The sequence below is a fragment of the Lytechinus pictus genome, chromosome 3 (assembly GCF_037042905.1).
Source record: "Lytechinus pictus isolate F3 Inbred chromosome 3, Lp3.0, whole genome shotgun sequence".
Taxonomy (NCBI): domain Eukaryota; kingdom Metazoa; phylum Echinodermata; class Echinoidea; order Temnopleuroida; family Toxopneustidae; genus Lytechinus; species Lytechinus pictus.
In genome coordinates, this window is record NC_087247.1 from 47,978,151 (window position 1) to 47,993,529 (window position 15,379).

General features: G+C 34.3%; 1 protein-coding gene and 1 non-coding gene across 2 annotated transcripts in view; one reads left to right on the plus strand and one right to left on the minus strand.

Annotated features, from left to right (window-relative positions):
* The first annotated feature begins 325 nt into the window (after positions 1 to 325).
* The window catches only part of LOC129257113 (glutamate decarboxylase 1-like), a 32,973-nt gene continuing 17,919 nt past the window's right edge, over positions 326 to 15,379 (plus strand). The window contains exons 1-9 of the mRNA XM_054895367.2: positions 326 to 556; positions 957 to 1,047; positions 7,905 to 8,011; positions 10,548 to 10,663; positions 11,079 to 11,158; positions 12,077 to 12,131; positions 12,765 to 12,881; positions 13,630 to 13,694; positions 14,468 to 14,546. Of these exons, the coding sequence (XP_054751342.1) occupies positions 376 to 556; positions 957 to 1,047; positions 7,905 to 8,011; positions 10,548 to 10,663; positions 11,079 to 11,158; positions 12,077 to 12,131; positions 12,765 to 12,881; positions 13,630 to 13,694; positions 14,468 to 14,546 (891 nt within the window). The 5' untranslated portion in view covers positions 326 to 375. The remainder of the gene's footprint in view (positions 557 to 956; positions 1,048 to 7,904; positions 8,012 to 10,547; positions 10,664 to 11,078; positions 11,159 to 12,076; positions 12,132 to 12,764; positions 12,882 to 13,629; positions 13,695 to 14,467; positions 14,547 to 15,379) is intronic.
* Positions 14,998 to 15,069, minus strand: TRNAT-CGU (transfer RNA threonine (anticodon CGU)). The gene has a single exon. It is a non-coding gene; the product is annotated as a tRNA-Thr (tRNA).

The following is a 15,379-nucleotide window of genomic DNA, read 5'->3' on the forward strand; positions in this document are numbered from 1 at the left end:
TTTCCTTATCTTTCATAACACTCCTCATTACAAAGTATTCTTTATTTTAATCTCTAAATTTCTTTTTTACCCCCATCCCTTTAAACACTTTCTCTATTTCGTTTTCACTCTCTTTCCTCTTTTTTTTTTCAAGTTTGTCATTTCTTCCTTTCTTAACCTCCCCCACTTTCTCCATTTACTTTTAATGATCCCCTTTCTGTCATTTTAATGTTTATCTCCTCAAATGTTGCATTTTTTTTTTTACAATTTCTATTTTTTCAATTATTTCTTCTTCAATATTATATTGCCTCTCGACTTTCACATTTTAAATACCCCTTCCCAGACCTCCTCCCTTGCAAGGGAGCCAGCGGACTCACCGCCAAATTCTTGAAAGAGATGCATGAGATCCTTGTGGAGTACGTCCAGGAGTCCTACGACCGTACCACCAAGATCCTTGAATTCAACCATCCTCATGACCTGAGGGAGAAGCTCCACCTGGAGCTCCCTGACAAGGCGGAGAACCTGGATCAGATTCTCAATGACTGTCGAAACACGCTCAAATATTGCGTACACACAGGTGAATAGAGCAATAAAAAAAGTTCTGTTGTTAACGTCTATCAGAAAAACTTTCAAAGTCCAAGAAGTTTTTATAACCCAACACGCCTCCATCAATTTTTGTTTTCCTATACATGTATGTAAAAAAAACAACGAAAGATGTGCTGTAATAAAAACGAAGGAGCGAATATTATCCGCCCTATTCGGTCCCGTATTTTGAATGTTATTTGCATATTCATTCTTATAAAGTCATCCTATATAAAATGCACATACTGTCGATTCTGAGTCAATAAAGTCCTTAGTCTAGAGTTTTTCTGGATTCGATATAACTTGTTTCAATCTGCTCCCTTATCTCTGATCTGTCTGTTTGTCTTTATGTCTGCTCGTATATATTTTATCTGTCTGTTTGTATGTAACGACAGGTCATCCACGGTTCTTCAACCAAATCTCACAAGGGCTCGATATCGTTTCAATGGCAGGGGAATGGCTGACAGCTACAGCTAATACAAACATGTGAGTATCATCCATCAAAAACAGAAGAAAAGAGATTGGGATTGTATTTTATTCTGTCAGTTCCATGAAGCTTCCTCCACTTGCTTTTGCATGCTGCATTAAAAAGTTGAGGTTGATTTTTTAAAAGTACAAAGTGCATGACATTTTACTCACTGAACGCAACATTGACAAAAATATTGTTGATATTGTTTTTCTTTGTTTTTATTGTTGTTGTTACTCCTCTTTCCTTTAAAGGTACATTCTTCTTTTTATTTTCTTATCGTTAAGTCATGAATACTGCCTGGAAGATTATTTCATTTTATTTTAAACAATTTATCTTGTCTTTATGTAATTCCCTCAAATTTTCACATCCACCAGTGTTTCTTCTGCTATTCTCTTCTGAATATCTCTTTTTTTTTTTTTTTTTGGGGGGGGGGTTGTTTGTCAATCGGTGACATTTATTCTTCAAATTGTAGTCACGCTATAGCTCGTGTATTCTGGTCATGTTCCATGGCATTCATTGTACATAAACATTGAAAATGTTTTAACCGTGAAGAGAATACTCTCGGATTTCTTTATCTACCGTACTTACGATAGTATGAGCAGGGGTAGGAAGTTTCTCTTTTAGAGAACCATGATTTTATCGATGATACATGTTTAAAGCGTTTATGCCTTCTGGCATGTCTAACAGAAGAGTGCATTTATCTTGTCTTCAGAAGATAATGGAAATCGTAACTTTCGTCCAGGTGTTTCTTTTGTCGTTCCTGAAATCTGTTCATCCTACTCTCCCAGGTTTTACAGAAAAGCACTCGTACAGCTGATTTAAATATAATGTTAAGACTGAAGGCACTCAGGGGTACGCTTTTAGTGATTTTGGCGTCAATATTATATTTCTCTCTCTCTCCTTGGACAAGTTTCATCAACAGCAAAACTATTCAAATTGGTTTCTAATATGTCCACTAAGTAGTCTTATAGCAATACGATTCATTGAGTGCTGTCTAAGATATATTAGATTGGTATATTAACATTTGCAATTATCTATAAGTAAAACCTATAAATTATCTTAAGATTGATAGATAATCATTCATTGACTTTAAATCGTGCTATAATATGCATACAAGGTTGGGTTTGTTGATAATGATCAATAGACAAACTTAATTCGTCTGCAAAGTCACTGCAGAAAAAGTTAATATTTATTGATGGGCAGAGAAAGCACTTTTTGGTGGTAGATTTATTAAAATATTATTAGTTAAGGTTATTTGTTTAAAAATATTTTCATTGTTTGTACACACAGAATATTACAAAATCGGCGATTTTGAATAGTTTATCAACACAAAAGCTATTCTAGTTTACTAAGAAAATGATATTAAGATTTGTGAATGAATTAAAGATTCTCACATGTTATTGTCCTCATTCCTTGTACCATTTTCCTCTTCCTGCTCTCACAGACCCTTTAGCTTTTCTACATTCTCTCACTGCCCTCTTTCTCTCTTGACTTCGATATTTCAAGCATGGCTATTCTTGTGTAAATGTGAACTAAGAAACACTTGAGACAAAATGTCAGAACTCCAATATCGAAGGTTACATCAAGGGAGAACAAATCAGATAACTTTGATCAGTTCACGCAACCTACATGCACTCTTGGGAGAAACAAGGTGGAATGCAATAAAGGTTGACGAATAGTTTTAGGTTACACAACTATAACCTATCGCAATGTAAGAAAAGACGGTTGATTCTTTTGATGATCAGTTCGATGACGTCATGAAGTAGATGAGAATCATGAAACACATAGAAATTAATGAAATAAGTAGTTAAATTCCCATCAATAAAACAATTAGTAGCGATTTTTTATTATCTGACATTTAAGATCTTGATAAGTTTTTTTCATTTCGTGACATCATTACAGTGTTAATTCTTTATCAAAACGTATACAAATCCGAATGGTAACTCCATGTATTTTGAGAACGCACTTTTCATTTTTAGTCTATGTTAATTACAGAATTTTTCAATAATTACCTAATTGGTCTTTCTTTCATTTTACTTTCATGATACCTCACTGATGATGAAAATATCAAACAAATAATACTATTTCCTCCAACATCAATATTCGTGTTTTTTTTTTGTAATCTCGCAAACATACATGGATCCGATGCAATTTAGGGAAACAAGTTTGAAACATTGCAGAAATCATTTTTAAGACAAGCAACGTGCCTCGATTACAACTACCTCTACGATATCTTCGCCATGCATCATTCTTCTTTTCAAAGATATAAACGTCAAATTTCATTGAGGAAATTGTACACCAGCCCCAATACCGCCTGCTTTCAGTCGAAATCATCAAAGCTTTGCTGACACACTTTTCTTGATTTGGTTCTGATTCCATTTTATTTACCAACGCGATTGTATTCATCACTGAGGTCAGTGGTGTAACTACGGGGGGGGGGGGGGCACAGGGTGCACGCCCCCCCCCCCATCGGCTGGCCTAAAAAAAAACGGGGAAAAGGAGAAAGAGATGGAGAAAGGAAGAAAAACGTAGTGGGAATAAAGAAGTTATTGCACATTATTATGTTTATCACATTATATATCTAATGTTATATTACATAAGAATTTTTTTTCTTCATAACTTTATGAAACATAATTTTCTCAGGGCCTATGTGTTCGTTCCTGGTGTTTGCATTGTCTGTTTAACGAGATATATAATCGTGTTGTACTAAAACATCCCGTTTTTAAGTCAATGTACACCACATATATTTCCTCGCACTTCGAGTTATTATTGTTTTATGCAGTGACATATGCTTCTTTTTCATGACTACTTAAAGAGATTGCCCCCTTTTAAGGTCTAAATATACAACATTTCCAATCCATGCTTAAGTTTGCATTAGTGGATTGGTGAGATATGTCTGCTTCTCATGAATTCCTAAAATCAGTTCTTAACATGTTCCTTTTTCTGATCTGAATATAAAAAATTTTCAGCTCGTGCTTCGCGCTCGCATCATTTGGCTAGTGAAATAAGTATGATATTAGTGAATTCCTACAACCAAGCCTTAAAATGCTTTTCTTCAGGTCTGAATTTTCCAAATTTTTAGCTCGCGCTTTATGCTCGTAATACTTGATTGGTGAGATGCGTTTATCATGATTACAATGACTACAAAAACTGCCTCATGTGTTTAGATATAATTCTAACAAAATCAGTAAGCGCTTGGCACTCGCATTAGATGATTATGGTGAGATATGTGTACTCTTAATGGATTCTTTAAAAAGAGTCCTTAAAATGTCCCTGTTTGGGGTCAATATATACAAAAATTTCATCTCGCGCTTCGCTTGCGCATTATTTAGCGAGACAGATACATGACGATTCCAAAAATGAGCTTATAATGTCCCTTTTTAGGTCTGAATATAAAAAAATTTCAGCTCGCGCTTTGCGCTCGCATTATTTGATCAACATGAGATACATATCCGTATAATGGCATAGTCCTTGAAATGTCTCTATTTTGTCAGTATACCTGGCAATTGAGCGCGCTAAGCGCACTAAGTGAATCAAAAGTTTGGCTGGTGCCCCCCCCCATGCCGTGACACACGGTACGCCATTTACTAAAGTCTTGAATATCCAGAACAGTTTCTCGTGGATGCAATGAAGCTTCATATTGATATGTTATGATATAGGCTATAGAAGATAATGATGGACGACAATGTTTAATTCACTCAAATTTTAATTACCTATATTGTTTGTTTGTGTTTAAAATGCAGTAAAATCTATGAAATGATGAAGGCCTCATTTCTTAGTTGTGGATTCATTTAGTAATACTCTATAAAGAGTAAGTTGAGCCACCATCCCCAGGCCAATAATGAATGAGTCAGACATTGTAGGGAAAAATAAAAATTTCAGCCAAAAAGAGGGAAAAATGTGTGAAATAGATAAGTGCTTCTTATATACCCACACACGTCTTTAAATATAATTAAAACACAAGAACAAAATTGTTAGTCTAGGTATTGATCCTCAATCTTTTCATAGTCTTTTACATGATAGATGCATAAGAAATGTGTGAATGTGAAAATGTCGCATTAAGTTCGGACTGGGGTAAGTTGAGCCAGCCAACATGGGGCAAGTTGAGCAAAAGTAATTCTTATGGTAATGTATATAGAAAAAACCCCAAACAAACTTTTAAAAGCCATTGATATGCAGGCAGAAAGGAGCAAATTCACATGGCAGTTCTTTTACTTTTAGAGGATGTTAGTATTTATAGAGAATTAGCAAGTGAAAGACTATAAATAAAAAATTCACATGCTAGCTCTTCCCCCATACTTTTTCTACATAGTTTTGTGGCTCAACTTACCCCACAGATGGGGCAAGTTGAGCCAATTGACATCGTTTTTTTTTTTCCAAAAGTGACAATGACTTTCAGGGTGGGGATAAACAATTATATACTGTATAGGTGAAAAATATTTCCCAAGAATTAGATTTTAAGGCAAGCTACTTATTTCTACAAGATTATTCGCCATATCAATTCTAACATGCAAAAAGCGAAAAGTGTCACAACTTACCCCGCCTTTCCCTACATAAGCTGAATGCTGATTGAGGCATGTTGTATCATGTTAAAGACACGAGTTGACTCACGAAATATATATTACAAATATTATCATGGATGCAAGTTATGCTATATAAGGGGAGAAGTAAATGCTTAGTTTCCGATGCATCTCATGCTCTCCAAGGCTTTTACTCTTGTTTTAGTAATTGTTTGTGTAAAATCACTTTTTAGTTTTCCTGAAACCAAAATTACTTTTGTTAATCTTTTGATGATGTTTTACACCTCTATTTCATCTTACTTTATATCCAGTTCACTGGCGTAAATCCGTGTTGATGGGTGGGGGGGATGACTGAAATATTTTGGCATTTTTTTTGTAATCATATTTGTAGATATGCAAGGAATTGTAATTGATATGTCCACAGTGGCGTACCGTGGGTCACGGCATGGGGGGGGGGGGGCACCAGCCAAATTTTTGAATGACTGAGTGAGTGACCTAATAGAGACATTTTAAGGACAATGTCATTAAACAGATATGTATCTCACTGATCAAATAATGCGAGCGCGAAGCGCGAGCTGAAATTTTTTTATATTCACACCTAAAAAGGGACATTATAATCAAATTTGTGTAATCATGATAGGTACCTGTCTCGCTTAACAATGCGAGCGCGAAGCGCGAGCTGAAAACTTAGATAATTCAGACCTGAAGTGGGGCATTCTAAGGTTTCTTTGTAGGAATTAACTAGGACCATACGTATTTCATTAACCAAATGATGCGAGCGCGAAGCGCGAGCTGAAAATTTTTGATATTCAGATCAGAAGAAGGGACATTTTAAGGACTGATTTTAGGAATTCATGAAGAGCAGACATATCTCACCAATCCACTAATGCGGACGTAATCACGGACAGGAAATGTTTCATATATACGAAGACCTTAACATGGGGCAATCACTTTTGAGTCATGAAAAAGAAGCATATGTCACTACATAAAACAATGATAACTCAAGTGCTAGGAAATATATTTGGTTTATATTGACTTGAAAACGGGATGTTTTAGTACAACAGGATTATATATCTCGTTAAACAGACAATGCGAGCACCAGGAACAATGAAGACGTAGGCCCTGGGCAAATTATGTTTCATAAAGTTATGATAAAACTGTTTCTTATGTAATGTAACTTAACATAATTATAATATAATATAACATTATAATGAATAATATTTTCTTCTTTCCCACTACGTTTCTCTTCCTTTCTCCCTCTTTTCTCCTTTTCCCCGTTTTTTTTTTTTTTGGTCAGCCGATGGGGTGGGGGATGTGCCCCCCATGTCCCCCCCATGTCCCCCGTAGTTACGCCACTCTATGTCCATATGGCAAATACCCCTCCAATATTATTATCTTTTTTTACCCCATGATGGTTAATGGTTTTATTAGAGATAACTTTAAAATAATTTGACATTCCATCTTAATCCCTTCCCAAAGACCCCAACATTGATGAATTGGAAGAAACGGGGGTTTCTTTACAATGTTATAATTAGGACATAAGTATTTCGTTTGGAAATGGTGTACTGGCTCTTTATTTGCATTTTATGATTCAATAATATTATTTTATTTGTTAAGCGGTATTTTTGGAAGCATTTTCACCAATAAAACAATTATCTCTTGTGATTTTTTTTCCCATTTCTTTCGTAAAAAGTGGGGGGGGGGGGGAATGTTTGTACAGGCCATCCCCCCCTCCTCGAAAAGTGGGGGGGATATATCCCCCCCATCCCCCCGGGATTTACGCCAGTGATCCAGTTGAAAAAACATTGCATTATCAACTGATTATATAATAGGACTTTCAAAGATCAATTAAGGACACGCCTTTTAGTTATAAACATAGGAATGGAATTATAGTAAAAAAACACATTATAATATGAATATGGTTTCGTCGGAAAAATGGGAAGACTAACGTTTGCGTTTGCTGTAAAAAGAAACTACTGCTCTAGGAAGATAACATGCGGAGTTGCAAGAGCGTTTAATCGCAATATTCACACACGGTAATGTTAATAGTGTGATTATTGTATTCTCTGCGTAACATGGGGATCTCCCGTCGGATATTAAATCAGTTTCGTTATTCTCAGACATATTAGACCAAGAAAAGTCAGAAACAGTCTTTCAGAAATCTAGCATTCAATTACACGTATAGTGATCAAAATGTAACGAACCATTAATTTTGTTTTCTGAACATCCGAAGGTGATACAAAATGATCACAAAGATCTTTGATTAAAACAATTTTGAACAAACTCTCAGAAAGTGCCAAATATACGGATTTTATTGTGTTCAATTCTTTTCTGATTTGTGATTTCATTAACAGGTTTACATACGAGATTGCACCAGTATTTGTTTTGATGGAGAGGGCCACATTGAAGAAGATGAGGGAAATTGTCGGCTTCAAAGATGGTGATGGTATTTTTGCCCCTGGTAAGTATATACATTAAATCAAATTATACATGAATGGACTCAATCGATAATTTGCCCCTAAGCTTAAAACTAGTTGAAAACTTTTCCTTGGAGATTTTTTTCTTTATCTTCCGAATTAATATATGTGCCCTCGTGAATAATTCTCATATTTAAAAGCTGGATCACCCACCAGGCAAGTCCTGTTTTATCCGACATTAACCATGGTAACATACCTTTTTAGTTTATTAGAATCAATGGAATTTTCAGATCTGACAACTTGTCGGAACAAAAAATAGTAATGAAATGCTCCCTAGAGTGACAACTTAAACGACAAAAGACTCACATAAAGGAACCCATCATATTAAACAAGATAATAACTTTGATGATAGAAAAAGAGTACCACTTACTTCACAGCATTGTCGAAGTAGAGATTAAAGGCGGGTTGATATATTGTGACAAAGGGTAGTTTATAGATCAAATCGAAGATGTATTTTCAAAAGAATAAATAAATTGTAAAAAGAAGAAGAAGCAAATGAATGTTACAGTTGAGAAATAAATGAAGTTCGAATAAAAAAATAAGAGCAATATGCGCCAGATTTATTAGGAGAATCATAGAGAATATACTGTAACAAATAGAATCACAGAAAATGATGGCGATGACAAATGGAATTAATCACATAATGGAAGAACATATTCAAATGTTCTAAACCTTAGCCGTGAACCCAAATATGGCAAGATGGAGGCAGAAACATACTAGACATACTGCATGACATTACTTTCTAGGTAATTGCACTCTATCTAGATATCTTCAGGTGTTTGATTACATGTGCTAGACATTAATTATATGTGCGTGTAATGAGAGAGAAGTAACAACTCGACCTTACTATGGGATATAATGCCGTAATCTCCACGTGACGAAAGAATCGATGGGGGTAATTATCACCTTGGTAACGTGTCAATAGAGGGATTTTCTCTCCCATCCACGGCAGTTGAGTGCTCAATCATACAAATCTCACCTTTCTCGAGATGCATAATTTTTGTTACAATCGATTTACCAGCGACAAACCTTTGTCAAATAAGACTTGATATTATTACCACATTTACTATTGGCTCACTTTAGGAATGATGTAGTGAATACTAAACCTGCTTGACGTTTTCATTTTTGAAAATGATAAACACTATATAAGATATGTCGCATGAACGTATTCGGATTGGTCAGATGCGTCCTTCTTGCCATTGCGCAATTCGTTTCATAATCATGAACCGTTAATTATATTTCAATATCTTTTTGGTCAACAACTTTTTTCCTTATCTTAGTATTCCTGACTCTGTAAAGTAGCAATGAATGCGACGTATGACTGCAAATTGTTAGGTTCTCGTTCCTATATTTTTCATCATCTCACATTGCATTGCTTAACATCGTCAAGTATATCATTAAAAAAATGATATGCATTCATAGATCTTTTTTATATCTCACCTCGGCCTACAGCCTCGTTATCATGAATCCGCTTTAAAAAATTATCTGTGAATTTTTTATTTCGGTAATTCAAGTTTAGATCATACACTATATTTAATATAATATACATGTACCAATTTATGTAAACTTTAGAATATTGGCACGGGCTTACTTAGCTTGTGATTTTTTTTTATTCCATGAAAAACTGGTACCATTCCTTTAAGTTCTATCATTTAAAGCGAGTCGAAACATCACGAATTTAGACAAAATAAATATATAGAGAGAAAATATATTATATACATAGCGACAAAATCTTTGGGTCTCTTAAATAGCACTAAAAATGTTTTCAAAAGGAGAATGATCATGAACGAAATTAGTATGATAATGCTGTCAGGTAACGCCAAATGTATGTTTTCTGAACATGACTTTCGAGTATTATTCAAATTCAAATTAAACAATTGACTTTAAGGATTACAGAATAATTGAATACATTTTGCGCATAGTTTGGGTCATTTCATTCTCCTTGACAAATAATTATGTAAAGGAGAATGATGAGAGCAAGTAGGGCAGCGTTTCATCAACCTTTGTTATCTGAATTGTAAGATCTGACAACGTTCCTTGGTTTTGATTGGATAAGAAGCGCAGATATTTAACTTTTACTATGGTAACTGCGGAATGAAAATAGAATAAAACATTCCATAGTTTGCGCGTTCTCTCATAATTAAACTTTAATCAAACTTTGAAACGATAATAGATTTTCTTTCTACTATTTGTATGATGTCATCACAACAATAGGTTACTACGATTGAAGTGGTACCTTATATTATCTTGATTAAATCCAGATTATACAACAATTCTACATTTCTACGGAATGATAGGTTACAATATTCAATATTGATAAAGTAAAGGTTATCTATATACCAACATGACCAACATGACTAAACAATCTATCATTACACCCACGCCTTCTCATTTATATATATTTTGGAGAAATTTCTTGATATATTTTTTCTTAATGAGTAATAGTCTATACTATGAGAATATACTCCACCAGTCTTTTTCTTTCTTATTTTAATTTCTTTGTATTCTGTTTGTTTTTAGGGGGAGCTGTATGCAACCTATATGCAGTGTTAGCTGCCAGGCATAAATTCTTCCCAGCCTGCAAAAGACGTGGCTTGTTTGGTCTGCCCAATCTTGTCATGTTCACCTCGGAACAGGTAAAGATGTAATGAATTTGCATATGTTTTGGATCATTGGAGAATGGGATTCCATCTGAGCAGTGGCAGTAAAAGTAGTAGTACGCCTAATGATAGTAGCAGCAGCGACATCAGCAGCAGCAGCAGCAGCAGCAGTATAGTAGTAGTAGTAGTTGTAGTAGTAGTAGTAGTAGTAGTAGTAGTAGTAGTAGTAGTAGTAGTAGTAGTAGTAGTAGTAGTAGTAGTAGAAGTTGTTGTTGTTCTTGTTGTTAAAGTATTATCCTGAATAATATTCTGAATATGTCTAGACTCTATAATCACGATTAGTGCATTGAAATAATAATAAAACCATAGTTAGCACTGCAGTTAACTGCGTTTTGTGCAATGGCAGCGGTAATTAACCATAATCGTTCCTCGGCATCTTTGTAAATTTCAGAGTCATTTCTCGATCAAACGGGCGGCCTCCATCCTAGGTATTGGTACAGATAATCTCATCCTCGTTGAGACAGACGACAGGTAAGTTACCATGGTAATTGCGATTTTTAAAACCAAATTATACTCTTTGTTTCTACAAACAGAGCCTTCACAGAGGGTCAAGCATAATCACGTCGAGTTGTTGGCGTATCAAAACGAAGCCATATCTTTTGTAATTACATTGTTTGGAGGTCATGTACCCAGTCATACTACCCAGACCTCAATTTCTTTCAAGGAAATCTTGTAGACATGTTTATAAATCAAGTATATATCACTGACATCGTTAACATTCCCATTTTACCTAAACACCCCCTCCCCCCCCCAAAGATATAGTAATATTAATAATGAATAACTAAATTGATTAATTAATAAATTTAAAAAGTGTGTCTGTCTCAAAGCATTTAGCCATAAGCCACCATCCTCCTACGTTCGCCTCCAAGACTACTTTGAGATCTAGAAGACATAGTGATAATACTTACTCTCATTTTATTGGTAGACTTGTTACTTTCAGAGATACATGTGACTGATTTTTTTTTCAAATGTGATCACTGCAAAAACTCCGGTGTTGATTTAACACCAGCCCGGAATCTATATCTGTCCACACCAGAGAAGTATTGAAATAACACCAGTTTGGAATCAAACCGATGCTGTTTTAATACTAATTGGTGTTGTATAAACACATATCTGGTGTTAAACCAAAACCAAACTGGTGTTGTTTAACACTTCTCTGGTGTGGACAGATATAGTTTCCGGGCTGGTGTTAAATCAACACCGGAGTTTTTGCAGCGTGGAAGTGTCTCTTTTGATTATATTTCTGGAACACAAATTAAGTAATATTTTCAACAGGATTTACATGTTCAATAATTCATTTTCAATAACCTATCTGTGCATCTAAAAAAACGTAGAATCGCAAAATTTGCAATGCGAAAATATTTAAATCATCAAAATGTCTTTATTTAGGGGGAGGATGAGTGCAGAGGATTTTGAGAACAAAGTTCAACAGGCGATTGGAAGGGTAAGTTATTTTTCATGGAAGGCAGAATACTGGTATTTCAAACAGATCAGCAAATTAGATGTTCATTGTAAAAAGAAAGTTTGATATAAGCAGTCCATTAGTGAAGACTGTATATGGCCTTGTTTGTTTAATTTATAAAACTATAATCAAAAGACTTAGACATTTTAGGTAGATTTACTCAAGTCATGTTTCTATAAGCTATTAAATTTTTATTACGCTGTTTTTTAATTGCACATTTTATAACATACATGTACAATAATATGAAGAATGTGATTGAATACATGAATATCATAAATAATTTTCATTACATAAAGATCAAATAGATGATTATTTTTGGAAATTTAATTTCCTTATTTGTGTGCGAAATTCATGTGACCTCTGAAAATGAATTAATAAATGATACATTAAAGTAGGGCCAACTATTCAAATTATGGACGTCTAAAAGACCAGCGATGATTTCTCAATTCAAACTTCATCAAATAATTTTTGCATTCCATAAAGTAACGCTAAGGGCAATCAAAATTGTATTTCTTTGAATTAACCTTACTGTTTGTTGTTCTATTGTCATTTTTATCACATGTTTTGCGTGAAAAGAATGCATGTGTTCAGGTTTAATGTATTTTTTTTTACTAGGGGGACAAGCCTTTCTTCGTCAATGCTACAGCTGGCACTACCGTAGTTGGAGCATACGATCCAATCAACAAAATTGCAGATATCTGCTCAAAATATAACCTTTGGATGCATGTAGATGTGAGTTCTTACAACCAAAAAGTCATTCGATCGAAGCGGGCAGCAATTCCATTTGAGCGCTGGCCAACTACTCTGTCATTCTCGGTGTGATTTTATCCCGGGATTTTATTGCCAAAGCTAATCGGTTTTAATTCTATTCGATATATATTTGCGCTTAAATCTTGATAACTATTTTTATCAACTACTAAAATGTTACATTATGTGATTGAAAAAAAATCGATTAATGGGTAATGGTCAGCAAGACTTGATCTAATAGCACTAAATGCAATAGACCCATTTAATTCAGCTTCACTGTTTTTTATTTCTTATTTACCATTCCCTTTTATTCAGAATGTGATCTCATTTCATTTGATCAAAGAGGGCAGCAATTCTGTTTGGGCAGTGATCAACTCTTTTTTTGTTTTTTAAATAATTCTAATTGTTTTGCAGTTATGTTTCTGTTGCATTTTTTTTTTATAATGAAGTTCATTTAACCAATTTGTTTTGATTGGAAGATGGTGTTAAATAATAATGACATTCTAGTTCGTATTTCAATTTTTAATGACATAAAAATAAACGAGTTTTTAATAGAACCCGATACTGTAAATTCATAAGAAAGTAATTACCTTGAGAGAGGTTGAGGATGAAAACATAAATTTCACATTATTAAATCTGAATGAATCAACCCTTGTTAGTATCTATAAAAAAAAATCAAATTATTTTGGGGAATTAAATAATTTGTTATCTTTATTTCATTTCTGTTCATCAGGCTGCTTGGGGAGGGGGTGCACTTCTTTCGCGGAAACATCGTCATAAACTGGATGGTGTTAGTAGGTATGTACGTAATATCAGATATCCTTATTCAATCAGGGCATCAAGTTAAACCTTCGTGTTTTTAAATCTTTCGTCGACAAGTATGAGATGTCCGACCATGTTCTTTCTTTTACGTTTAGTCGGGGATTTCCTGGTTTACTAGATTCTTCATTTCATTTCATTTATTGGTTTCTGCAACAATTTTTCATAAACACATTAACAAAGAAAATACAATAATAATATACGTATAACTGACAAGCAAACCATTGTGTTTTTTTTATAAATCAAATATCTATCATTTAAGTTTTGATTCACATAATCAAATCACGTGTTTATAACTGCATAAGCATAATTTCCAATACTGCACAGTGCATAATATGTAAACGGAGTTTTCGGTTATTCTCGTGGGTGCTATTATAACACACGTACCATAATATGTACAGTAACAATAATTATTACATAAGAAACTTTTTCCAAGTAAAGTCAGACAAGATGCTTATAGTAGCAAGGTTTTGCCCTTCTATGTTAATTGTACATTTCTCGAGCTAAAAAAAAGTTCTGGCTGTTTTCTTTCGGGAGGGGGGTGGATCCACATTATACAAACAAGGCAAATAAATCCCCAAATCCATCGATATCTATTGACATCATTGAAGTTTGCCCCTCTATTTCATAATAGGAAAATCATACCAAAGTTTACTTGGTTCACGCTGATGAAGAATTCGGTTTTAATATTTCATGCATTGTTTATTAAGATGATTAAAGTAACGTAAAGACCTTTGCTTCACATCTAACAGAGCCGATTCGGTGACATGGAATCCTCATAAGATGATGGGTATTACACTACAGTGCGCTGCTGTGCTATTCAAAGAAGACGTAAGTTCCTTCTAAAATAATAGCCAAATTAATTGTTCTCATCAAATATCATTTTGATCAAATTTGTTTACGTATAATGCTTCCCAGACATCTTTATCAAGTTTAATTGAAACCCTGGTTTTGCTAGGCAATAAGAAGCGGGTTCATGACGGACATTCTGCAGAAAAGTGTAATTTTTAACCACACACCATTTGTTAATGGTTTAGTCCAAATTATTCCCAATATTGCATGTTTCTAAAGAGCCATTATCATATCAACAATGCGAAATAAATAAATATAGTCTTTCATCGGCAGACACAATACATACCCTTAATTGAGTTCTGTCAGCCAATCCACAGTGAGGTCATGATCAACGGACCCCGTACAACTTGATAACCAGGCATTATTTCTTTAGTATCGTGTTAAAAAAATACAAGTCAGTTTTCAGTGACATGACACCAAAAAAGGAAGAAGGCCTGAAAGGGGTTCGAACCCTTGATCTTCTGTTTACGAGACAGACGCCTTACCACTTGGCCACCAGGCCTTACATGGGAGTAATTTGGTCGTAATGTAATTTAAAATAAGTCATCATTATTTCATTTTGAGTGGGGCATTAGGAAATATTATATAATTGAATAATCATGCCGGAGAATTTACCATTGAACTATATACTAATTTATTAACGTTTTTTTTTTCAAGCAAGAAGTATGCGTACGTGTCGAAAAGATTCATCAAATTTCCTTGAATATCTGACCAATAAAATATTTAGGGCTTTTCATGACATGCAAAATCTATATTATTTTTTCTAAAACTGCATATTTTTGTTCGCTTCGCTTGTGATTCCGTGTTTAAGT